Source organism: Anneissia japonica, unplaced genomic scaffold (assembly GCF_011630105.1).
Source record: "Anneissia japonica isolate Jap-2015-1 unplaced genomic scaffold, ASM1163010v1 scaffold287833_len2544123_cov190, whole genome shotgun sequence".
In the NCBI taxonomy this organism is placed as follows: Eukaryota; Metazoa; Echinodermata; class Crinoidea; order Comatulida; family Comatulidae; genus Anneissia; species Anneissia japonica.
The window spans coordinates 1,038,314-1,063,758 of record NW_022757233.1 but is presented as its reverse complement, the minus strand read 5'-3'; the positions used below and the strand labels follow the sequence as shown (position 1 = coordinate 1,063,758).

At 35.3% G+C, this 25,445-nt stretch overlaps 3 protein-coding genes across 8 annotated transcripts; 2 read left to right on the top strand and 1 right to left on the bottom strand.

Moving 5' to 3' along the window:
* The first annotated feature begins 883 nt into the window (after positions 1 to 883).
* LOC117124513 (acyl-CoA dehydrogenase family member 10-like) lies at positions 884 to 13,617 on the top strand. Its single transcript, XM_033270746.1, has 18 exons — positions 884 to 1,013; positions 1,826 to 2,055; positions 2,163 to 2,311; positions 2,862 to 3,050; positions 3,866 to 4,024; positions 4,681 to 5,051; positions 5,601 to 5,782; positions 6,431 to 6,581; positions 7,457 to 7,602; positions 8,081 to 8,254; positions 8,734 to 8,925; positions 9,344 to 9,510; positions 10,010 to 10,150; positions 10,703 to 10,840; positions 11,211 to 11,549; positions 12,004 to 12,087; positions 12,376 to 12,519; positions 12,861 to 13,617. Exons 2-18 carry the CDS (start codon positions 1,860 to 1,862, stop codon positions 13,080 to 13,082), a joined length of 3,144 nt encoding a protein of 1,047 aa, XP_033126637.1. The 5' UTR covers positions 884 to 1,013; positions 1,826 to 1,859; the 3' UTR covers positions 13,083 to 13,617.
* Positions 13,618 to 13,909: 292 nt separating this feature from the next.
* Positions 13,910 to 19,832, bottom strand: LOC117124514 (proline-rich protein 11-like). 2 transcript variants are annotated; one of them, XM_033270747.1, is made up of 9 exons: positions 19,690 to 19,832; positions 18,670 to 18,864; positions 17,772 to 17,958; positions 17,134 to 17,253; positions 16,476 to 16,715; positions 15,665 to 15,760; positions 14,941 to 15,062; positions 14,622 to 14,772; positions 13,910 to 14,136 (listed from the first exon to the last, which is right to left on the bottom strand). In XM_033270747.1, exons 2-9 carry the CDS (start codon positions 18,789 to 18,791, stop codon positions 14,083 to 14,085), a joined length of 1,092 nt encoding a protein of 363 aa, XP_033126638.1. In that variant the 5' UTR covers positions 18,792 to 18,864; positions 19,690 to 19,832; the 3' UTR covers positions 13,910 to 14,082. The 2 variants fall into 2 exon arrangements, with proteins under 2 accessions (XP_033126638.1, XP_033126639.1); XM_033270748.1 differs by having other exon boundaries at positions 19,593 to 19,718.
* Positions 19,831 to 25,420, top strand: LOC117124515 (glycolipid transfer protein-like). 5 transcript variants are annotated; one of them, XM_033270754.1, is made up of 7 exons: positions 19,855 to 19,937; positions 21,086 to 21,224; positions 21,971 to 22,029; positions 22,492 to 22,622; positions 22,967 to 23,108; positions 23,977 to 24,199; positions 24,297 to 25,420. In XM_033270754.1, exons 2-6 carry the CDS (start codon positions 21,110 to 21,112, stop codon positions 24,148 to 24,150), a joined length of 621 nt encoding a protein of 206 aa, XP_033126645.1. In that variant the 5' UTR covers positions 19,855 to 19,937; positions 21,086 to 21,109; the 3' UTR covers positions 24,151 to 24,199; positions 24,297 to 25,420. The 5 variants fall into 5 exon arrangements, with proteins under 5 accessions (XP_033126642.1, XP_033126643.1, XP_033126645.1 ...); XM_033270751.1 differs by having other exon boundaries at positions 19,831 to 19,929; positions 23,977 to 25,420; XM_033270752.1 differs by having other exon boundaries at positions 19,839 to 19,908; positions 23,977 to 25,420.
* Positions 25,421 to 25,445: the final 25 nt, after the last annotated feature.

The following is a 25,445-nucleotide window of genomic DNA, read 5'->3' as shown; positions in this document are numbered from 1 at the left end:
GGTTCTCTATGTATAAATCCATTGTAATAAATCCATAAGTCTAGTATCGTTTGATAAAATGCAAAATATGCCGGTTATATATTCAAGACGGCATTCCTAAATATTGTAGATCAACACATATAGCCGCATGCTTCAAATCTACCTAAACACAAAGATATTATTTTGTCCAACTATCAAATTGATCTCTTAATTGACAACATGCTTGTTAATGATTCCATAGGTTTTATTGTGATCTTTTTAATTACGAAGCAAAGTATGTCAATGTATAGGCCTACTCTTATTGACAGGATCAAGGGTAATATAGAAATGTATACTAGTTTCTGTAATATTTAATACGTCTAAAGGTTATAAAGAGCCACAATTGTGTAAATCATGGAATCTCAGTGACAGTGTAAAACATTGCATTTACAATAGGCCTAACGATAATTAATTCAATCATTAATTTAGCAAGAGCATAATTACCGCATTTTTGGTTTTTATATAATTGGATGTGCCTTTTGATTTGTATTGTGAATTTAATTTTTTTTTTTTTATAATTAGGCCTATATAGGCCTAATTATAAATTATTATTACGTTTTTGGTTTGGTGTCCTCTGTATATAGGGGTACCCCTATGTAGGGGAACCCCTATTCGGGGGACACCCCTATTAAAGGGACACTTTTTTAAGTACAGAGGTCCCCTACTCTGTATACATTTATATTTATGCCTATTACAAATGAAGTTACAGTAAAATACAGTAAAAATTTAAAAAAAAATTCAAAACGTTAGTTACACGTCAGTACATTTTGGCATTAAACAAATAAAAAAAATTTTTTTTTTAATTTTAAAAATAATTTGTTTTGGATAAATTCACCCTTAAGCCTTGTTCACACTAATGCATACGCTCGAACTGCTGGCATATTATATCATATTCATTATATTCCACCAAATTCCGCTCGAACTGGTATTCACTTGAAGTGGCATCCGCTCGAATAGTTGGCTTCTGCTCGAATTGACCTCATGGATAACTGATTGTAATGCCATAAATTTATTTATTTGTATTACTATTCAATTGACCAATGTACTTTTAAAAAGAAAAGCTACATAGGGTAGGCCCTAGCCTATGCCATACTTAGTTAGCTAGGCCTATGCTAGGGCGCTAAGGCTGTACTTAGACTCAGACTAGGCCTAGCCTCTAGGGGGAGCAGACCCTTCCTACCTAAGTAGCTAGGCTAGGCCGCCGCGGACTTCAGTGAATTTGTTGTATTCTTATTTAAAGCAGGGGCATATAAGTTGTGGGAGGTTTCGTTTGCAAACTGCAAGCCTGCACAGTTTGCTGGGCTAATGCACTTTAATTAGTACTCCATCCAAACCCTAACCTTAACAATAACATAGCAAGACTGTGCAGTTGAGGTTAAGGGTTTGGTTAAGGTGGAGTACTAAAATGCATTAACGCCGGCATTATACAGATAAAATGATTGGATTTATAGTTATACATTGTTTGGCAAGCCCACCACCCGCCAAGATGATTTCAAATTTTTTTTAAAATAAAATTTTATTTTTGGCCAATTAGAATAGCACACCCACTGCCATGAAAAAATAGAAAGTTAGCAAAACAAGTTATAAACAAATTCTTGCAATAAGAGAAGTCTAATGTAATTTCACTGTTCCCTGGACTGACCAACCTTGATTTCTATTCATTATTATTGCCTGCGCTAGTAATCAACAGTTTTTTGGGAGGTTTTTTTAGCCTTTGTGATATTCTGTATGAACTATCATTTAACATTTTGTCTTTGGTCAATATAAAAACATGAAATATTTTTTCAACTTCATTTTTAATTTGCAGACTTGTCAGAGTTTTGATATAGACACACATTGTAATGCTTCAGTCGAGAGTGACTCCAGTCGTAGTCCGAGGACTTACAACATTGCACTACAGAGCCAACTTGTCATTAGCTAGTTGTCAAAAAAGCAGAAGACGATGGCTGCACCTTACTCCGCAACACCAGAAGATCAAAGCAGTTGTCTTTGACATGGGTGGCGTCCTTATTTCCAAGCCATTTAAAATATTTGAAGGTGCTTTACACAATTATTATCACAAAATATGAGAAAGGCATTAACAATTTTCTTTTCAACGTACTTTGCGAATATTTTCATGAACTTGTGATCATTATTTTTCCAAGCATTTGAAAAGGAGAAAGGTCTTCCAAAAGGGCTAATTCGACAAGTCATCATCGAGAAGGGGGAAAATGGAAGCTTTGCCCAGTTGGAAAGGGGAGAACTCAACACTGAAGAATTTGGAATGATTTTCAGCTCAGAATGTTCAGAAAAGGTGATTACAATGTCATGTACAGTAATGAAATTGTAATATGCATGAATAATTATCATAATTGTCACCATTCTCAATCACTTCAAAACAGATGGTGGTCAATGCATGTGCTTGGGCACATTTTACAGAGTGATGAACTCCCTCCTGCATGATAAACCTGAAATTCCACAAAGGAAGACAGAGTCACATTATTCTCAAAAATTAAATCTGATATAAATGAAAGGGGGGCTTAAATTTGAAAATATTGCAGATTTTTATAACTTAAAGAAATAGCTAGTTAACAAAACCCAATGGAAGGGAATGTTTTTAAAATAATTTCTGGCTTCGACTTAACAGACACATAATAAATTTTGTGTCTGTTAAGTCGAAAATGAGCAGTGGAAAAAAAAATGTAAAATGTAATAGATAGATTCTTTAGATGGGAGTGGTTGGTGCAGTGCGTGTGGTTCAGGCTCTCAACTTTGAGGTCCGCGTTCGAGCCTTTGCTGTGCATTTCCCTTTATTATTATTGTTATTATTATTAAATTAATAGAAATGTTTTATACCTAACCAGCTAGGGAGGAGTGTCGATATGAAGGACTTCTTGAAAGTGTTTGAGAGAGATGTCAAAGTGTTGCCAGAGATGTTGGATGCAGTGAAATGCATCCAATCTGAAGGCCTATCAACTGCCTTGCTCACCAACAACTGGAAGGACCAATCGCACAAGAGTCTTCAACCCCTTGATGTCTCACTTTTCAATGTGGTAAAGGAAAATATATTAAATTCAGATAAGAAACTACATTATAGTATTATTTGCAATTTATTTAATTTCAAAAGTTTAAGCCACAACATTTTTGATGGCACAACCATCATTATCAAGTCTAAGATTTATTAAAATGAATCTTAGATTTTATGATTCAATGAATTTAGGTTTGTTCATAATTATTGCAGAACCAATTGTTTTAAGTTCTCTATTTTCAATCATTTTCCCTGTTTATAGAATGATTTGCCCCCTGAACTCACCGAAAAACTTTTAAATTTTAACTCATTTGATATAGATTCAAAAGATTATTTTAAAGGCTGAATAGGTTTTAATATTGTTTTTTTTTGTAAAGTCTTTTATGTAAGGTAATCCACTTGATAGTCAATTTAGTTCACTTTTTTGATTTCCTGTCTCTCTGTATATTTTTTGTGTGTTGTAAAGTGTTTTAATGTTTTTATGAGATGAATAAATGAAATGAAATTGAGAGTAGCTACTGCTAAACACTAAGCTTATATAAAGCTGTAAGGAGTAATGAAAGAATAAGGTGATGCAGTTTGGACCAATGTGAAGACAGAATGAATGAGGCAACTAAAGTGTTCATTAATATTAATATGTGTCGGCTACTTGTTGATTATTATTATTATTATAAAATGTCAACCATTGAGTTGTACGCTCTATATAAATTTGTTATATATCATTCTCATCAACATTTATACAATTACAATGTATAATTATCATATAGAATTTGTGGTGCTTGTAAGCTCCAAACTGCAGAACCACTGAAGTAAAATCATATATTTTTTTTTTTTGCATAGATAGTTGAATCCTGCCTAGTTGGAATGCGCAAACCAGATCCACGAATTTATCAGTTGTGTCTGGAGAAATTAAAAGTTGAGCCGGAGGAGAGTATCTTTCTTGATGATATTGGACGCAATGTAAATGCTGCAAGGAGTCTAGGGATACACACTATTAAGGTGCACATTCAATCTGTTTCTTTTTCATTTTTTGGAGTTGTGGATGAAACAGTTTAGCAAATGGAGGAAGTCACAGACATACATGAAATTTTCAATATGATAAAATAATAGCGCATCAGTATATGTATGTACCGTGTATATTTAAATAAATGCCCCTTCGAATGAATGTCCCTTCCAGAGCATTGTATTGAACAAATGTCCCATCAAATAAATACCCTGGCGTTTATTTTTTATGTTTTTGGACAAACGCTGCTCTATCTTATTGTAAACAAAACTATAGAAGCAACATCATTCTCCACACACACTATTAATGTTCTACTCCAGTAGAATTACAGTTTTTCTAACCTTGTGGGGATCAATAAGTCTTTATGATCACGCAATTATCACATTTTGATGGTAATTACATGTTGTAGTTCACATTTACAGTTAAATTAACTGGCATTATTTGAGTTTGTAAGCATATTACAGCCAATAAATAAATGTCTTCCTCTCTCCTAAATCCTTCAAATATATACATTATTATTTCATGGCTTATAAATTAAATAAATATTGGGCGGCCACCTCTCATCAACATTGATGGTAACATCAGGCCTAATTAACTAAGATATACAAAAAAATAATGTTATTAAACACAAGTTATTTTTTCTCGAATGAAGGTGGATGAGCCTGGTGATGCCTTAGCAGAGCTTGAGAGTCTTTTGAATCTACCTCTAAAAGGATTTGTACCAGGAACAACATCTGTAAGGAAAGGCCTGGACATTCCCAGGGAACCACTCGTTGAATACCTTCATAGCCTTGGAATAATATCCACAGACAGTGACCTCAATATTAGACAGTTCAAACATGGACAGTCTAACCCAACATACTTTATAAGCTATGGAGGTCGGAACATGGTGCTTAGGAAAAAACCACCTGGTAAACTGCTGCCATCTGCTCATGCGGTTGAGAGAGAATACAGGGTGATGCATGCTGTGGGACAGGCTGGGGTGCCTGTACCTAACTTGATCAGCCTATGTGAAGACTCAAGGTATTAGTTGTATACATAATTTATGGCATAATCTTGCTTATTATTTTTGCCAATATATCATTCTTTTTATTTCATGTATGTATAATAAATAAATAATAAGTAAGTACTTTTCCATTTTCAAATATTTGAAATTGGAAATTTAGGCTGGCCCCTAGCATTCCACAGCAGCTGCAGCGTATGTACCACACCTCATCCTGTCTAACTCTCCTGCGAGGTTTATTAAAGAAGCCAAATGATCACACTCCAATTGAAACCCAATATGGGCTGGGTTTGAACTGGGGTCTTAAGCATAAAAAGCAGGGACATTAACCTCAATCCCAAACCCTCATCTGAAAATGACTAGGATTTGAACCTAGGTTGTTCCGACCACAACACACAGTACAAATACAATCAATCGTCATCTGGTTGATCTTGCCTTGCGCACACCACCTATCACGATCCTGCATTGCAGTTAATACAATCAGTGTACTCTGCAATTTAATTAAAATGGTGTAAGTATATTACTTGTGTTTTTGTTATTTAGCAAATGCTCTAATTTTTCATTTTCAGCATTATCGGTACTCCGTTCTATCTAATGGACTTCATGGAAGGTAGGATCTTTAAGGATCCATCATGCCCTGGTCTCTCACCAGATGAGCGATGTCAAGTATACGAGGCCATGCGCAATGTCCTCTCTCAAATACACTCAGTGGATGTCACAGCAGCAGGCCTAGATGATTTTGGAAAGTATGGTAAATATTTAATTTATTTTAAATATTTAATTTGGTTTTTTTTTACATATAGTGTGTATTCAGGTACTAGCTCTGCATTCTATTGAAACCCTTTTACTAGTACTTTCTGCAAAATAATAGAAACATCAAAAGTTCAATTGAAAATTTGAATAGCTAACCTAAAAGGATTAAATACGTTATCAATCTTCTTTGATATGCAGATTAAACTAAATTAATTTTTTTCCCCTGAAATACTGACTTCCTACTACAAAAAGTGCTAAATTGATTGCCTGAAATTGTAAGCATCTATAATAAATAGCATGGACTTTTGCTAGTAGCTTTAAGTCAATAACCATCCTTTTTCACTTTCTAAACTTTTATCTTGAACAGCATCAGCCTAGGCTGCACCAGGTTCTCAAGGAACTGAAAGGATCTGTTACTTTAACATTCTGTAGTTTCGCCACATATCTAGGTCTAGCTAGACAAATAATCTTGTTAATGTATTTATTTTAATATAAATAAAAACAATATGGCTTCTAATATATTAACAGGTAATAAGATACAGATTTTTGAATATATAAAACCTGGTGGAAAAAGTGGTCATAACACCCATTTTCCTCCAGTTTGCCAAATAGTGTATGGCAACAGTTGATATAATCTTGTTACCAGGCAATTATATCGAGCGGCAGATCAAGACATGGTCCAAGCAGTACTTGGCAAGCCAAACCCATGAAATAGAAGCAATGACGCATCTAATGGAGTGGTTACCAAAGAACACACCTACCAATGATCACACCACTGTGGTTCATGGTGATTTCAGGTTGGTGACTATTATACTGAAACACAATAATAATAATATAAATGATAATAACAGCAATAGTAATAATATAATGATGATAACAGAAAAATGGTAACAGTACACATTAATAATAGTGAGGAAAATGATGTAATACTGATAGTATTAATAATAATAATTAAAATAATAATGGCATTAGCGTTGGTTTGGCGCAGCAGATTTGGTTTCCCAACCTCAAGGTTGGCGTTTCAATCCCTCGCTGTGCATTTTACTTGTGCCCACGAGCAAGGCCCTTTATCTGCATTGCTTCTCTTCACCCAGGAGTATAAATGGATAGGAGATTCAAGTGCAAAATACGCTAAAATACTTAATGCAGCTATGGAATTCCCCCCCCCCCATTGGCATCGTTCCAATGACTGGGGCAATAATGTGGAAAAGCGCTCTGAGAAACCTACATATTATTATTATTATATTTATTATTATTATTATTGTTATTATTATTATTATTATTGGCAATAACAGTATAATTATGATGACAATATAATAGTCTACATACAAAAAAAATGCTGTTGAAATTAAACATCCAGAGCCTTCCTTCATTTGATTGGCTGATATAATAGTGTAGCATCCTTAATTGAGACCTGACACTTAGAATTTATGCCTGTTAACATTAGCTTTGGTAGTAGTTTACCTTTAACTTTTATTGATACTCAGACATTAACTCATAATAAGGACCATTTAACTACTGTAATATTTCAGTAAGTGACAATGTCAGTGTCATGAAAATGAATAGTTGAATCTTGTATGATAATGAGCTTGTTTGATTAAAGTTCGGCATTACCTTCATTAGTGCAGCCGTTTGTCATTTCTTAACCCACATTGTTCCTTTGAATTCCTAGGCTTGATAATCTAATTTTCCACCCTCACAAGCCTGAGGTTGTAGCTGTGTTGGATTGGGAGCTGTCCACACTTGGAAACCCCATATCAGACTTGGCTTACAATTGTTTACCGTACTACCTCAAACCAGAATTCCCACTTTTGAAAGGTAAAATATTTTTCTGGTTTTCATCCATAGTGGTTAGGTTCACATTAGAGCCTTAATATCCACATTGGGAGCTAACGGTTAACCCGAGCCATTTGCACACGTGTGAGCACGCCTGATTGGTTATCTCTAACCGTTCCCAGGAAATTGATGCACTATCAGTTAGCAAGCACTATCGGTTAGCAAGCTGATTTCATTTCTTTCATTTACCACTCAGACATATGCATTACTAGTTTTCTATAGTAGTACAGTGATCCTACCATCATCTTCTTAATATGTGGTTCGGGGATATTATTGTATGAACTCAACAGTGCGTATGTTATTAATGTGGATACTGCTAACTGCTAGTGGTGCATGTGAACGTACAGTATAGAATAGTTACTATTGCTCAGAGCTACGAATGCTATTAGTTTGATTTCTGTAGCAGTGCATATTGCTCTGCTATTAATGATCTATTAATTACATCACTTCCTGTATGTAGGGTTTGCTGGGAAAGATTTATCCAACAGTGGCATACCAAATGCTGATGATTACATGCGCCAGTACTTTCAAACAAGAAATATTCCACCTGTGAATGATATGTCTGTGTATATGGCTTTTTCCTTCTTCAGAGTGGCAGCTATCTTGCAAGGAGTCTACAAACGATCAACTCAGGGTATGACCAAAAGCACAACATACAATTAAAAAATGTTGTAAAGACATAAATACGTATATAAAAATGGTATAATGTAGTACTCTAATACATATTTACCTTACAAATGTGACCAGATTTTTTTTTTCAAACAGTATATTGTAAATTTAAATGTTATATAATGATTAGGTATGGGAATGTATTATTTTGTCAGCCATATTTAAAAGTAAAACTATTCATTGAAATAAAAGATTAATAATGGAGTGGAACTGTGGTTCGGTGGTCAAGGTGCCCATCTTCTAATTTCAAAGTTCTGGGTTCAATCAAAATATAAATGTCAGTGTTTTTCTAAAACCCGAAATAACTTTCAAAGCTGTACAGTATGTAGAGGATTGGTTGAAGAACACTGATGACCACAATCACATTCCCTGATTAGACTGTTCCTCATTTAATAAGATAAAAAAGAAATTAAACTACTTTTGGTTCCGTGTATTACTAAACAGGTCAAGCAAGTTCAGACTCTGCAAAAATGGTTGGTTTACTAGCTGAGCAAATGGCAGGCATAGGCTGGTCATTTGCTGAAGGGCACAATAGGCCGGCATCAACCAGCACAGATGGCAAACCATCCAGTAGAAAATATTCAACTTTCTCCCAGCCTAGGCGATCATACAGTACTCACAGTGAATCAACCCCAGGTAATGAGGTTTCTCAGGGTATAATGGTGGCCTCTTAAAAGTACTTGGTTGGACCAACATTGAATGAGTCTTAATATACCATTGTCACCCTAATTTAGAGGGACAATGTCTCCAAATCAGCTTTTTCAGTGGCAGATCTAGGAATTTGATATAGAGGGGGCCCAGAGGGGCTGAAGTAAGAAAATTTATGATTATGGATCTGTAGATACCTTTATTGTTTCTTCTTATTCTACACATTGGTAAAGAAGAAATTTGTCTTACATTGGTATTTGTTGGTATTTGCAGCCAACAAATGCAGTGGATTTGTTGAAAGACATATCTAGTTGTTGCCTCTTCAATAATATTTTTGAGTGGTTTGCAACATTCATAACAGTACTTATAATAGTAGTGTGAACAAAGACTTGTGTTGTTTTTATAGGTCTTCTACCAATCACAATTTCTGCCTTACCAATGAGAGTTCAGAACTTGCATCAGCAAGTGAAAGACTTCATCAACCTTTACATCGTGCCATCCGAGAAAGAACTAGTTTCTCACCAGATGTCACAGGAACGATGGACTCCACACCCCTTACTAGAGGAACTTAAGGTATGTTGTATGTATACATTTACAAGAAGTTTGTGGAATTTTGTAATGGTTTATTTTGTGATTAATTGATAATCCAAGTCCCTCAAAATGTATAGATTCGCCCATCTTGCTGTACAGAAGCCCTGTATTTCCTACAAACATTTTTACACACTCTCGTTGGCTAGTTACAAGAAATATTGTGAGTAACTATGCAGCCATTTGCAGGTTGTGTCCTATTGTCTTCTGTCCTGTCTTTGTCTTATTCATTAATAACTAATGCCACTCTGCAAATGTCAAATATTGCATGTTTGTGGCATCATCCAAATCAGTCCCAACTTTGATAATTTGTAAAGCAGAATCCTCAGCATTGATCTTTACCTGGATAAAAAACTAAATAATAAGTTAATCAATGTTTATTTTTTTATCAGTAATTTTATGTTTTTGTTTGTTTATGATAGGAAGAGAGCAAAAGAAAATCAATCTAAGTTGCTGACTAATTATTGCTATTTTTTTCTGCCAGATTAAGGCTAAAAATGACGGCTTGTGGAACTTGTTCCTACCAATAGAGACGGACCCTGACATGCGGTATGGTGCTGGCTTAACCAATGTAGAATATGCATTCCTATGTGAGCTAATGGGCAGATCTGTTTTTGCATCAGAGGTGGGCAGCTTATACATTATTTAGTATTATTTAAGTGCTGCTGTATTTTTGTTTCTTTTGTGAAGGCATCTGCCATAGTGGTAGTGTTGGGCATCCCAGCAAAATATGGTGTGTAAGTCTGAGGCTTGTTACTTGTTAGTGTTTTTGTGCAAGGCAATCTGCCCATGTTGTTGTATTCATTCAGGAGTATAAGTGAGAACCTAGTGAGGTTTGAGTGGCACTGAGCTAATTGCTAGCTATAACATTATATAATTCTCCCTCAGACTAACGTTGTTATTACAGTATTATTGTTATAATCGTTCCTTTTATTTTGTTTTGGTTCAATTAATTCATTGTTATTGTATTGTTTCAGGGAGTTACTTCTAGCGTCAGTAGGTTTTCTTACTTTTGCGTCTCCCGGGCAGTAATGCCAAATGAATTAATAAAAAATGAATAAATTAAAAAAATAGATCTTTTTGTCATAATATGATATTGTTAATTAAAACATTTTCAAGTGGTGTTATAAAAGTGAAAAAAACTGAATCAATCTATTGACTGCATGTGGTCTTTTAGGTTTTCAACTGTTCAGCACCTGACACTGGTAACATGGAGGTACTTGTGAAATATGGAACTAAGGAGCAAAAAGACACTTGGCTTACACCACTCCTTGAGGGCAGTATTCGATCGTGCTTTGCAATGACAGAACCAAAGGTATCTAAACCTATGTCTGTGCTGAGAACGTTGGTATTGCTGTTATTTTATGAATGTATTCAGTAATTTTTGTATTGTTGATTTCTGTTGTATAATATTTTGTGTGTAAGCAGATCAATGGTAATGTTCAGTAGTCTGTTTTTCTTATTTTTTATTTTATTGTTGAAAAAAGTGAATTAAATAATTATTATGTAAAATAATTTGTATAGAGTTTCGTATTGCCTTGCTTTATATGTACCAACGTCCTAAATAATCGTCTTCAGCTGGATACACCACCCTTCCAAAACACTGTTGGAGTTTAGGAGTTTGTGACTAAGAGAGAGTAGACTGTAAAAATGCATCATGAAAGCTAATAATTGCCTTCTTTCAGGTAGCTTCATCAGATGCAACAAATATAGAGGCTGACATCAAAGCAGACGGCAGTGATTACATCCTGAACGGTCACAAGTGGTGGACATCTGGAGCACTGGATCCCAGATGTAAAATCTGCATATTCATGGGCAAGACTGACAAATCAGCCAGTAAACACCAACAGCAGTCAATGATTCTGGTACCGATGGACACACCGGGAGTCAAAGTCATTCGACCTCTGTCAGTATTTGGTTTTGACGATGCACCAGCAGGTCATGGTGAGGTCATCTTTGATGATGTCAGAGTTCCGGCTGAGAATATGCTCCTTGGACCCGGCAGAGGGTTTGAAATTGCTCAGGTGAGTTGCATTCAGAGCAAGTTGTTAGCATCTATTTCTATGCGATGCTCTGTCACAGGAGTAGATTTGGTTTTTAAGTAAAGGAATTGGAAGCATCATACTCCCAAAGCTACTCCCATTCTTTACAGTTTACTTTTTAAACATATCACAACCAAACAATATCGGCATTTTAGTTATTATTTTTAATGACAGGCCTTTATTTATTTGGATCTAATGGCTTAAATACCTCTTCACAAAGACTGTTCTGTGGTAACACTTGTTTTAGTATTTCAGCTCTATAAAGCTGGAATACGTCATACGACGTTGTAAGTGCCCGGCTATAGAGAGTAGCAATAAATTTAACCAATCACCACCAAAGTTCAAGCACAGTGGAAACATTTAGTTGATTAAATTGAGAGATTTTGATAAATTGGTCATACTTTACATATTGTGATATGAACCTTCATCATTACAGGGACGATTAGGGCCAGGCCGGATACATCACTGTATGAGGTTGATTGGCAGTGCTGAGAGAGCACTAGAGTTAATGGTTAAGAGAGTGAGTACCCATTCATCATCTTCAACTACTAAAAGTAAAGGTAGGAGGGTAACCTATAACTTGCAACATCATTGTGCTGAATTGTGTATGGGCGTAGTCCGTAACTTATAGTAGCTAATTTTAATTAACTTTAGTACCAAAGTCATTGAATTTAATTCAACTGCTAATTTCAACATGTGGATTGTTTGATTGGAATATACATTAAACTATCAATATTATTCTGTTTTACAAACAAAATCTTATCCCTTCATTAATTAATGGTAGAATAATTTTTTTGTCCCATTACAGGTTCATAATAGGGTAGCCTTTGGTAAGCCATTGGCGGAGCAAGGGACAATACAGGCAGATATTGCCGAGTCAAGGATGGACATTGAACAAGCCAGGTTATTGACCCTAAAGGCTGCCCATATGATGGATACTGTAGGAAACAAGGTTAGTGGATGAATGTGGAAAGTAATAAAAAAAAGCAGTTAAAATTCCCTGATCAGTTAGTTTAATCATTATATATTAAATCATTACTAGAAGATGAAAGGCATGGAGGGGGGGGGGGGTTACAAAAGCTCTGTCCACAATATCAAATATTGTGACAAAAGCCTCCATGCTTGTACGACGTCGGTGCAATTGCCTCCCTGATCACCTGCTTCACACTTAATACCTCATTAGATACTAAATCAGATTGAAATTTGGAGGCATATTTACCCTGACAATTATTTTTATAGAACTAGTTATTCTAGTCAGTACACTAATATTGTACTTTGTATTGTTCCCCTTAGACTGCTGCTGCGGAGATTGCAATGATCAAAGTTATAGCTCCCAACATGGCCCAACGTGTCGTAGATCGTGCAATGCAAGCCTTTGGTGCAGCTGGCCTAAGCTCCGATTTCCCTCTAGCCCAGCTGTACTCTTGGGCAAGGATACTGAGGTTGGCGGATGGACCAGACGAGGTGCACCGTAGAGCTATAGCGAAAATAGAAAACATGAAATCTTTCAAGTGATGCTGTTTGTGACCAGTATGGTCGTCAGTGCTTTTTAATTTAATTTGGGGCCTAGCAAAGCATGAAAATTATTTTTAATAATATATTTTGAAAGAAATTTTTAAAAAGCATTATGTGATTGCGATGGAAGTAGTGGTGTAACTGTGAATTGGTTGAAACCATTTTGGTGACTTATCCCTATGATTTCACAAGTGGATAATTGCTGGTCATTGCATGAACAAAATGGGATAAATTAAATCTCTTGGTTTTAAATCATGAAAAGTAGTTACAGGTATATATACACTAACTAAACATTGAGCCGACATTGTTGTTTATAATGGCAATGGCAGCTTGTCGCTCATCTCATGAACATGATTTTAGTTACAGCACCTGTAGTTGCTAAATCTGATATAAAATGATATTGCAATAATATTAACACAATTCAATGTATTCATCACCAGTCACTTGATTCGAGCTGTAGTAGAATAATGTGGATTTGTAAATTAAACAATAAGTGTTTATTATATATGGAGAGAATAAATATAAAAATTATGTACTATGTTATGTTATGTTATGAAATTTGTTGTTTCAATGTTAATTCTGTACCACACAGTAAATGAACATACATATTAATCTATTATTGTAAAGTAATTTATTATAATAAAATAGAAATGTGATTATATACATTTTAGGATATCCCCACCCATAATTTTGTAAAAAGAATGTACAGTTAGTATTCAATACAATATAAAATCTTATTAAGTACAGTATTGTAAATTATTCTTTGAAGTTATATGATAAAAAAAATTCACATGCATGGTTAGACTTGGAAATCATTGATTGGCTAATATACATCATAAAAATTACTGTTATTGTTGTCTAATTCAACTTTAAATGCAAGTTAATATTAATTTCTACATTATTAAAAATTAGCCTCCACCTGGCAAATAAGCACCAACATTTCATCAAAGATTTAAAATTAAGCTAAAGAAGATTAATTAATAACTAACAAGTTGCTTGGCTAAAATCGAAGTGGCTTCATTGGTGCTGGTACTGGAGACGGTGTCCTAGCTTTCTGAAATCAGAATAATAACAATATAAGTTGGAAAAAGCCACATCTAGGAGATCTGTTTAAATTTAGCTTTCTTGATGCATCTCATTATATTTTGCTATGCATGGTGGTGATAATAGGTTTTTAATGTGGCACCCTATAATAATCTTTTAGAGTAGCCATTACACACAAAATGTACCCATACCATTCCCATTGACAGACAATTGATAATAGTCAGTGGCGTATCTAGAAGTCATGAAATCGGGGCGCGCGAAGGTGAGAGGCGCTGATTCGCAAAAATAAGATGATTTTTAAGTACTTGACATGATTCTTTTTTGGGGGTGTGTGTTTCTTAGCAGCATCTGGTAACGGGGAACACATTATACTCAAAGGCATCGTGTAAATTTTCTTCACGCGCTGAGGAACCAGAGCGTGAAGATACCTCCTTCAGGTACATAACCAATGAGGGATGCTAATCAAATAGAAGATTAAATGTTCAAAAATTGTACCATGAATTTTTTCTTCAGCGCCCTTGTCATGACTGGTGTTAGCCCATTTCCATGGTCTTTCAGGTGTGTTCGGAATGGTGTCCCGCCCGGGCTACGAGCAATGCTAACTTTCTTCAATGAACTCCTGAATTTAACAGCTTCTTGTGGCAACCTAGAAGGCAAATATAAGCATAGATTATTGTTTTTATGTAATTTTAAAACAGACCTTATTTCTACAACCATGGAGGTATACCCTTATATGTTGTAGCTTTAACAACACATGCAAGATAAGGATACTGAGAAATAAGTTTATGGTACAGTAATATACATTTCATATCACCTTTTCCTAAGCACTTGCTGACTTGCAGGGCTTAGGTTTGATCCCAGACTAAGTCTTCTCAGTTTTACTTTTTGAAGATCTTTCAGGGACACTAGTGGACCACCTGCCACAGACTTTGGAGTCTGAAAAAATGATAATAAAAATATTAATACCATACTTCCCTTCAAAAGAACAATGAGTGTATATGAATGGATACTCTATGGCATAGTCATGCTATTAATGTAGATGGCATGCAAATGCAAGGACTATGAATGGATGCATGGGGTAGCATACATTGAGTATTGACTGAAGGATGGATGCAAGGATTGATAGGCGACATCTAAAAGCATAGGACCGTCAGGGTTTTGTTGTAATGCAGTCCTATCTCAAAACAAGTACTACCACGAACCAGAGGGTGTCCTTCAAAAGAGTGTAAAAGGTGTTTGTAAATAGGACGCCCCCCTAGTAATACTCTTTTTTAACGATTCATTGCGTGCAGTCAGACCTCTTTTAATTCTATACTCTTTGGTGACGTCCATTACATAAATTTGGATGCCTACTGTATGGCATACAAATGCAAGGGTATGGAAGGATCCATTCCACATTATGCCTCCGGCATGAATCTTGCCATGTAGTACATAAGCGTGTATGGAGTAGTAAGTAAAGGATGAATCAAGGATTGATGGGTACATGGCTTTTTAATGCAAGTACACATGAATGCATGCAATGTATTCTGCAAACATACCTCCTTGTTATCATTATGGCTGACTCTCCTCAGCTTAACTTTGCGCAAATCATTTGAAGAAATATGCAATCTTTTAACACTTTTTGTATTTTCACTCTAAAAGAAATGAAGCAAACAAAATGGGTAAATTAAGCAGAGCTATAGCTGCATTGCACAGTAGGTGGTAAACTGCAAAGTGCAAATGGTGGCATATCTAGGGGTGGGTGGTGGGGCCCCTCCCTTACAGTTTATCGCAAATCAAAGCTGAAATGCATAATGGGATTGAAAATAGCGTGATAGCGTGATCTATCTTTCACACGACCAAGGTGATGGTGTGGCGTCATGTCGTCTGACTGATCACAATTTCTTTTTCAACAAATGCTGAATTCCATTAGGAAATATTGTGTGTTGTTGTTTTCTGCCCCCTTTCCAATCCCATCATGCTTTGTTGTGGCACGCCTTCTGTTGATGTTTCTTGATTTGTGATACACCTTACTGAAAATCCCTCCAAAAAAATTGCTGAAGTAGTTAAAAATAACCTTATACCACTTTATTTTGTGACCTAACGCCCTCTCACCTAGTCACCGAGCCTCTCACTTAATCATCGAGCGTCCTCCCCATTAGTGCACCCAAACAGTTCCCCCATTTTACTCAATCAGTTCCCCCATTTTACCCAATCAGTTCCCCCATTTTACCCAATCAGTTCCCCCATTTTACCCAAACAGTTCCCCCATTTTACCCAATCAGTTCCCCCATTTTAAGTCTCTTATATATGCCACTGAGTGCAAACTGAAGAAAAAAGTGTAGAACAAAAATAGTAAAATTTTCTTACTTGTTTTACTTTGTTAATAACTATCTTGACTTGCTTTACTTCTTTGACTGGTGGTGGTGGTGGTGGTGGGGGAGGAGGAGGTAAGCCTGGTGGAGGTGGGGCGAAGTTTGGCGGAGGCGGTACCATCTGTAAAGCTGGAGCAGGATGAGTTGAGTTGAGTAATGTACAGAAGCTAGATTCACTCATAGAATCACGTACAGACCTTGAACAGCAATTACACTTTGCATCTGTCTTGGTATCCTAAAGAAGATAAAGCACATAAATATCACATGTATACAATTTTTATATTTTCTTCTGTGCTAGGTAGGGGTGGCACCAGAGGGTGGGCTGACTATGCCCGGGCCAAGCCATCTATGGCACTGGTCCAGCCGTCATTATATATTCTGTCAGGTAAATTAATTGGGAACATTTTTGTAGAAAATGACACTCTGGTCAGCAGACCAGAGTGTCATTTTCGGGCATCTAGAGGCGGTATTACCTAAACATTTTTCACCAACCGTGGTGGGGATGAGATACGATGGACCACCTAATGCTGGCATCACCACCACTGCTGCTGTAGTGTACTTATTGCTGGTTTGTAACTGAAAGAAGTAACTCAGGTTTGATTATATTTTGAATACAGTATATTCTGTTACACTGTCATCATAATGAAGCTTACTTTTTCTTCTAAGATTTTTGCCAAGGACTGCTCCAGTTGCATCACTTTCAGTTGGGTACTTTCCAGTTCTCTACGAAACGTACGAGTTGGGAATACCACATCCTTAGCTTTCTCCAAGCTCTAGAATTATAAAATAAAAAAAACAAAATGTGTCTTGAGCTAATAATAATAATTCAAATTTAATTGAAAATTAAAATAAAAATACCTTGTTTTAATTTTACATACCATGTGCATACATGTATAATACCATTCCTATATTATTGCATATACCTTAAACTAATTTTTTTAAGCAAAAAGTTTGTAAATCAAAGAAATTGAATTGTTTCAAATATTCGTTTTTGAAAGTTAACAATATATTAACTCCAAGCATCATAAACTCAATGGAAATTGGTAGCTTTATCAAGGGCAGATTCTCGGTCCCCCTTAAAATTTTGTTTAATTGTACAAAAAAATGGAGAAAACAGGAAAATCATATTCAAATTTGGGTCTGAGAATGCCATTTCTGGCCATCTAGAGTTATAATCATAATGTTTTCACACCCTATTCGTGTCCTTTCCAGGGCCCCATCTATTTCAAATTTCTAAATCCATCACAGTTTATAATTTTTTTTAAATGTAATAAGTAAAAAGATACCGTACCTGTCCGACAGCCCATATACATCTCTTATAAATTCCAGTAAAAGCAGATGGAATGAAGTTTAAAGGGATGTTAGCTAGACTACCTATCCAATTTGTCGCATCTATCTCTGGTACATTCATAGTGCTCTCAGGTGCTTGACCACAGTTCAGACTACTTGACATGAACTCTTCTTTATCATTGCTGAAACTGATTTTAAACAGAATAATTAGTAATCTGAAATTTGTGTTCTAAATTAAATTTTTATTAAAGTATTCAATAATGCATGTAGCTAAGACCTGAGATAGTATGATTCATTACAAAGATACAAGGTCGTGAATAACGTGGTATTCTAATGTATGTGAACGTTTACTTGTATGTTCTGAAAACATTTGTTTTGTTGAGAATGTCTGGAGGAGTTGCTTCAATTTTCATCAGGAGAATAATATCCAAACAGGGAAATAATTGTAGTGATATATGATTGGTGATTGGCGGCTGAGACTAGGTGTGAAAAGGCTAATACAAAAGCCAGTATTCACAGTCTGTGTGAGGGTGGGGGCAGGGCTAGAAAATCCAAGACATATTAATTTGCATTGTCAAGAAAAACTCCAGATATATGTTTATTCAAATATTTTTTTTTAAATCCTCGATATAGTTTCAAATTTTTGAAAAAGAGTGATCATCACGGAAGAGTTAATACATTTTTTTCAACCTGGCATAATTGTAAATCAAAATTTGGCTAAACAGATAATAACAATAATTATACAGTATTATGTAATTTATAACTCAATTACATATATGGCATACAACATGTGATTTAAAGACAAAAAAAATAGAATTTAATGTGAATTCTGCAGGGATAAAAAAGACTGGAAAATAATCAAATTCATTTATAAATTGTTGTGACGACAATGAAATAACCTGTGCATTCCTGCATCTACCCTTCGTGCAGCATTCAGTTTGCTTTGTTTCTTGATCTGACGATATTTACGCTTTTTTTGTGCATTTGATTGCCAACCGTTGCACTTGCTCTGATGCCTCATTTGGACCTTGGTGGGTGTTACTGATTTCTCTGGTTTTTATGTCCAGGTTGTAATTAAAAACTTTTATTAACATCTGAAAAAAATTACACAAATATATTATTATGAATTGCATTCGATTATGAAACTAAATTAATGGCGAAAAATCCTACAATCCCCGAAGGCTTCAAATTCTACAGCCCATAGTGTAAAGTTTTATAATTGCGCGGAGGACATCTAAAAAATCAGCTCAAATTTGCGCGGAAAATCGCTAGGAAAAAAGGTGCGTGGAACCGTAAATTGCTGCATCATCATTGCATTGGTTATATATTAAGATTTGTTCAAAGCCTAATTTTTGGCAAAATCAGCACGGAAATCAGCCCTTATTTTTTTTAACTACGCAGACGGATTTCTAGGCCAAATTTTTGCACAGCGGATGTATTCCGCACGCAGGCATTACTATACAGTCTGGTGAATTTTGTACTGTTTCCAGTGTTTCACACCTTTTCTTTTTGTTTCCTCAAGTGAATCGTAAGTGGAAACCACAGGGCAGGGCCGGCCTAGTTAGCTTCTCCTGGACATTGGCTAGCCTTTCTACTACTACTACTACTACTAGCTACTAAGCTAAGGGCCTAGGCCTAGTACTACTTTACTTAGTACCACCATGCTAGCCTACAGACAGTCTAGGCTAGCCAGGCCTAGTACTACGGCCTTGTATGCTAGAGAGGTCAGGCCCTGGTGGCCAAATTGAAGGTCGACTCTTACTACTAGCTTAGGCCTACTCCAGCTTAACCGGCCTAGGCCTAGTACTTACTTGTTACTTACTTGTAACCCTACTACTAAAATAAAGGTAAGACGGGCTTAAGCCTACAGCAGGTTATGCCTTCAGAATAAATTAAGAATAAACTGAAAAGATACATACATGAGCAGATCCATGCTTCAGTGGTTTTTTCCAGAGTGGGTTCTAGCCTAGCCTAGCCTAAAGTTCTTTTAAATTAAATAAACCGCGATGTTTTTATCCACCAATCAAATTTCGCTAAGGAAGACTAATAGGCCGCGCTTCTGAGGCGGCTCGAGAGGGCGACCTCACAACCGTAATTAAAACCCCAAAAGCAACCTGACGGGAGACCGCAATGAAACAGTAGGCGTAAAACTTACACAGGTGTTTTGGTATTAAAAAGGCGATTATTGTTTTACCTAATCTTCCAACCGTCAATGACAATTATATTGATGCCGGCGATCGCTTGTGGGAAAGGGCCTAGTCTAGCGTATTTATTATAAAAATAAGGCCCACTTCCTTCAGCTAGACTAGGCCTAGCTAGCCTAGGAGGACTGCTAATATAGGGCCTAGCCTAGTCCCAGCCGAGACTGCTAGGGCCAAGCCTAGGTTTAGATAGCCTAAGCCTCCTTAGCCTAGTCTACCTAAGCCACCTAGGAGCAAGGACTTATAGCTGTTAACTAGGAGAGCTTAGCTCAGTCGGCTAATCTGGTGGTAGCCACGGTGAGTGCGCTGAACGTAGTACACTCTTCGGAAAAGAGTAGGGGATTGTCTCTCGGTGTACTGCCCAATCACTGGAAATTAGTTTTCTTGTAGACTTTTGTGGGCTATTCTTGGTGTTTACACTGAGTAATCCAATCCAATCCACCCCTTAGGCCTATTTGCTATATAGTCTCTACACTTACATATTCAACTCCCTGGTACAGAGAGTACATTCTGTAATTGATTAGGGCCCAATGATAATATAATTTTAAGAAATGTTCTTGCACTGAGGTCCTTTCAATTTGAGGTCTATATTGTTGTGTATTGTTTTTTAAATAAAAAGGAGAAAGTTACTTTCCCTGCTTTGATTGAACGAACCACCCCCTTGAATAATGAACGCATCTCCAGAACGTCGTTATTTTGGTTTAAAAAAAAATCCTGAGATGATCTTTTCCTTTAACAAACCCAGGTACAGTAACAAAACCCCTCCCTATGACTGAACAAAATTGATCTACCACCTTCCTCAACACCCTTCCTATCACTGACGATTTACTAAGGTAGTGGAATTCAGTCGGTGCTAACCTGAAATCAGAAATATGTGTGATCATAATAAGAGTTTTTTTAAATAATTTTGTGTTGTGCTCTACATTTTAGTAAAATGATGGGGAGTTTATTTTTTTTGTAGACATCCATATTACAAAAAAAAAAAATGGTTTTTTTTCAAGATTAACTCCTCCATTAAATATTAAACTCCCCTTGAAAACCCCCTGAAGAAAATTGGCCATATATTTGAATAAATGAAGAACATACTTTTTTAATTTCTAAAATATATATTTAGAAAAAAAATTACACGGACATCAATATGACAACTTTCTATGGAAGCCTACAGCACAACTACGAACCAAAAAGAGAAGATAATGACATTTGTACTGTTCCATTCCTTGAAGCAACTAAGGATTCAATCATTGGATTGTTAGGTATGTCTCGGTCCAGCGTATAGTAGTGCTGTATTTAAAAATAAATGTATTTTCTTAACTTGAAAGATTGACCTCTCCATTCAATGAATAGAATTTAGTTCTTTCTACAAATGAAAATATTCTTTCCATTGCACAAATACAAAACATTCAGTAATGGTTTTGTAACACATCAAAATTAGATCATTGTCATTAAATGATATTTTATGAAAAAAAGTTTGGTCTACCTTTCTTCTGAATGGAAAAGTCCATCGTCTTTCCACCAATGAAACATTGTATTTGGTGGAGGTGTGCATTGGGACAAAGCAAATGTGGAACAGATATACATGTATGGAACTAAATTTTCATGAAGAGTGAATGCAAATCAAAATAATATGTGATTGTTTTGCTGTAAAAATGGTGTAAATACCCAAATCAACATAGTGATGCTAAATCCATCAATCAAATGACAAGGAAATATTTAGGTTTGTTATAACTATTATAATAGAGCCTAGAGAAGAGCTCAAACTCTTTCATTATAGCATGTGGTGCCATTAAGTCTTTGCAATAAAAATGTAATTTATTTTGTACCAACTTGGTGCAACAAATTAAATCTGATACTCTATGTGCTCAATTTAATTAAATATATGTTGTTATTATGCTTTTTAAGTTTTATTAAGTTTATACTGAGAAGTAAAAATGTAGAATTAATTATCTTCAACCTGTACTATAAAGTTTACGAATTACAAATTCAAATTGTGTTTTCACAGATGTGATTGGTCCAACTGCATTTGCTATTGTCAAATCAGATGTCAGCGGCAACATTCAAGTGAGTCATCCAGCAAAGCTGTTAACTTATACACTGGTTAACAGTCTTGACAATGCAACACTATTAATATTAGAGTGGAGTTGAATAGCTTAGTGGTTAAGATGCATGCCTCCCAGTCTCAGGGTGCTGGGTTCAATCATGTGACAACAGGATTTTTTTCATGACTAAAACAACTCCACTCCCTAAGTCTCATTATTTTACTTATTTCGATACTTGAAGTATGTATTATACTATCTTATCTGAAATTAATCAGTAGACCTTTCGGTTGACTTATTTATTAAAAGCGTAATTGGGCCCTGTGGGGGAACAGTAGCAGGGGTCCCAAGTTGTGAAAGTCAAATTCCTGGGGATTTTGTTGTGCAGGACAGGCAGAGGTTTGCGACGCATGTACTAGCCAAAACGCAATGACGCGTGTGCAAATTTCAATCATATTTCAATTGTTGAAATTTACATTTGTAATAGAAATTGTATCTGAAGTATGAAAGTGACAAAGAAAGGTTCATTACTCTGGGAGCTATGTTGGATGAGGAGAAGGAAGCAAACAAAAGCTGGGCTAAAAACTCAGCAACAGATGCCCTATTATGGCTTAATAGGTAAATATTAATATTATTGTCATCATTGTCACCATAATTATTTGTTATTATTTAACTTTATTGTCCGAATAAGGGCCAGTTTATACTTGCAACGATAGCAATAAAAAGCTTGAAAGCAATTGTTCATATAGAAAATAAAAGAAATAAGAGAAGTTTTATCTTGTATACGATAACAAAATATTTTGACAAATCAATTCAAATGATGTCATAATCATGGAAAAACGATAAAATCGTTACTACTACAATTCTATCAGACCGTAACTGTTTGAAACATTAAATAACATTAATAAACATTAAATTTAATGCACATAACACATAACATGTTTTTTTATAATTGCTCACAGGGGCCTAGGCTTCATCTGTAGCTTCATCAGGAATGTATTAGATACAACATCAGCTGATAAAATTTTAGAGAGTTGTATGACCAGGGCTTATGAGTCTTCTTTAAAGGAGTTTCACGGCTGGATGGCTCAAAAACTAACCTCAGTAAGCAAGAAATTACTCATAAACTCAAAATTCCATTAAAACTGTGGATAAATTTACCATGAACTTTTATCTGCACAGATAAAAATCTTTGTATTTATGTCAATGTAAACAGACAATGAAATGATAGTGTATGAGGATCATAATAGTACAACATACACCCTTGGCTTGTTTCTTCTACTGTATGTTGTACAGTACATACATTTTTAGGTAACCAGCGCATTACACCTTTGTACTTCAAAAAAGATATTCCATTAGTTAGGGATGGCTATGGGATGACACATTAGCCAACGAGGGTTTGATCAGGAAAAAAAAGGGGCTTTCTTTCTTTCTTCATTAGCTTGACAGTTTTTGTCAGTAGCAGCCTATTGCAAGTTCATTTTTCCTTGTATCAAAATGTGCATAAACATCCTCATACAAATCAGGCACAACCATTTTGCATTAAAATAGCCAATTGGAAAAAATGAATAGATTCTTGAACTTTATGAAGATATAGTATTTCAAAAAGAAATATCTTTGAAATCTAGAAGGAACACCAAATTCAAGAAGGTTACTGTATTTTAGCCAAACTCAATTTTTGGGATGTTGCATGCATCTTTAGTGCTTTGAAAATATCTTCAGATTATGAAAAGTATCCAAAATTGTTATTACAGTTAAAACTTTTCTAAGTCGACTTTGCCTAACTCGAATAATTTCCAAGTCAAACTTATTTTACATGCCAAATTGTTATGTTTCCATTAATTAGCAATCTGTAAGTAAAATTTTATCTAAGTCGAACAATTTTGTTATGGCATTTTAGATTCGACTTAGGCAAGTTTAACTGTAGTACAACTCACTAATTGTTGATCTACATGTGATCATTTCATTTCAGCTTACATTCAAGGCATTGCCCTACAGAGAAGGTTTCATCTCATCCCTGTCTAATGGTGCTCCTGAGGAACAGTTTCTGGATGAGCTGAGGGCGTATCACCAGCTTTTGGAACTGCATGTCCAGACTATAGACAAGCTATTCATAGACAGGGATCTTGATTTAAAACATTGCTAGTTAATTACATTTATGTAATAATATATTGATTAATATATTAAGTATTGTGATAGTAATACCAGATCAAATTTACATTTATTTAATTATTACAATCTTTAATGAGGGTGGGAAATTCAGTTTTCAAAGGGGCTTTGTTAAAAATATACATACAATTAAAATCGAAATGCACAGCAGCAAAACAAAAAGTTAAAATGCAACCAGGTACCTCAATTCAAGCATGACATTTACTATAAAGAGGGTGAATTTAGTAATTCACAACATACATGGTACTTAATAGGTTTGAAAGGACATTTAAAGGCCTATTTCCACAAAACTCAACAGCGGCATGAGACAAAATGAACATTTTGTTGCGTAGTGCAATCAATTTACACAAAATGCAACAACAGTTGTCACACAAAAACCTCCGCAGGTTTGCAAGCTCAGTGAAGGTTGATGTAGTCACTGATTGGACACAATATCTGTTGTTCATGGCAATATTTGAAAGTATAAATTTCTGTTAAGCAGAGATATTAGAAAGTATTAAATTCTGCTAAGCAACAAGTCGTGTCATGTGTGCCGCTGTCACGTTCTGTGTAAATTGCCGGAAAGGCTGACATCAAACACTAAATAAATATGACATACAAACACAGGCAAATGTATATATGCATGCCACAAGAAAATGGGAGTACTGTATTGTGACTGTATTACGTGCATATTACTGTAATTGTGAATTGGTTAGAGATTCTTATAGTTGTAAAACATATAATACTCAAACCATGGAGCTCTATTTATTAATAAATAATAGAACTTATTGTAGCTCCATGCTTTAACAATATTTATTTTCATAAAGTTTCAATTTTCAAATTGTATATTGTACTTAGCAAGGGATATCCCATCGGTTTATAATGACTGTAATACAGAGTATATACTCCATTAACAAATAGGAACATGTACTGCCATCCAATGTTAACCATTAATATTAAGACCGAGACCAGATACGTTAGTCTTAAACCGATAGATTTGTTGGTCTGAAATATAGCACTGTTGTCTGATAGTTTATTCCCACCTTTATTGTCTAAAAATAGGGTTCAGTAGGTGTAACTAGGAGTGATAAAATGCATGTTAGGATGAATAATTTTAAAAATAAATAATCAAGCATATAATTTTCATTGAATTGCACTATATCAAAAACATATTTTTAATATTATTATAAATTAAATAATTATTTGCTTATTGGTTCCTATGGATGCCTGTGATTAAATAATACAAAAAAGGTAATCAATACAAAATATATATACTGTCTCTTATGCCCATCT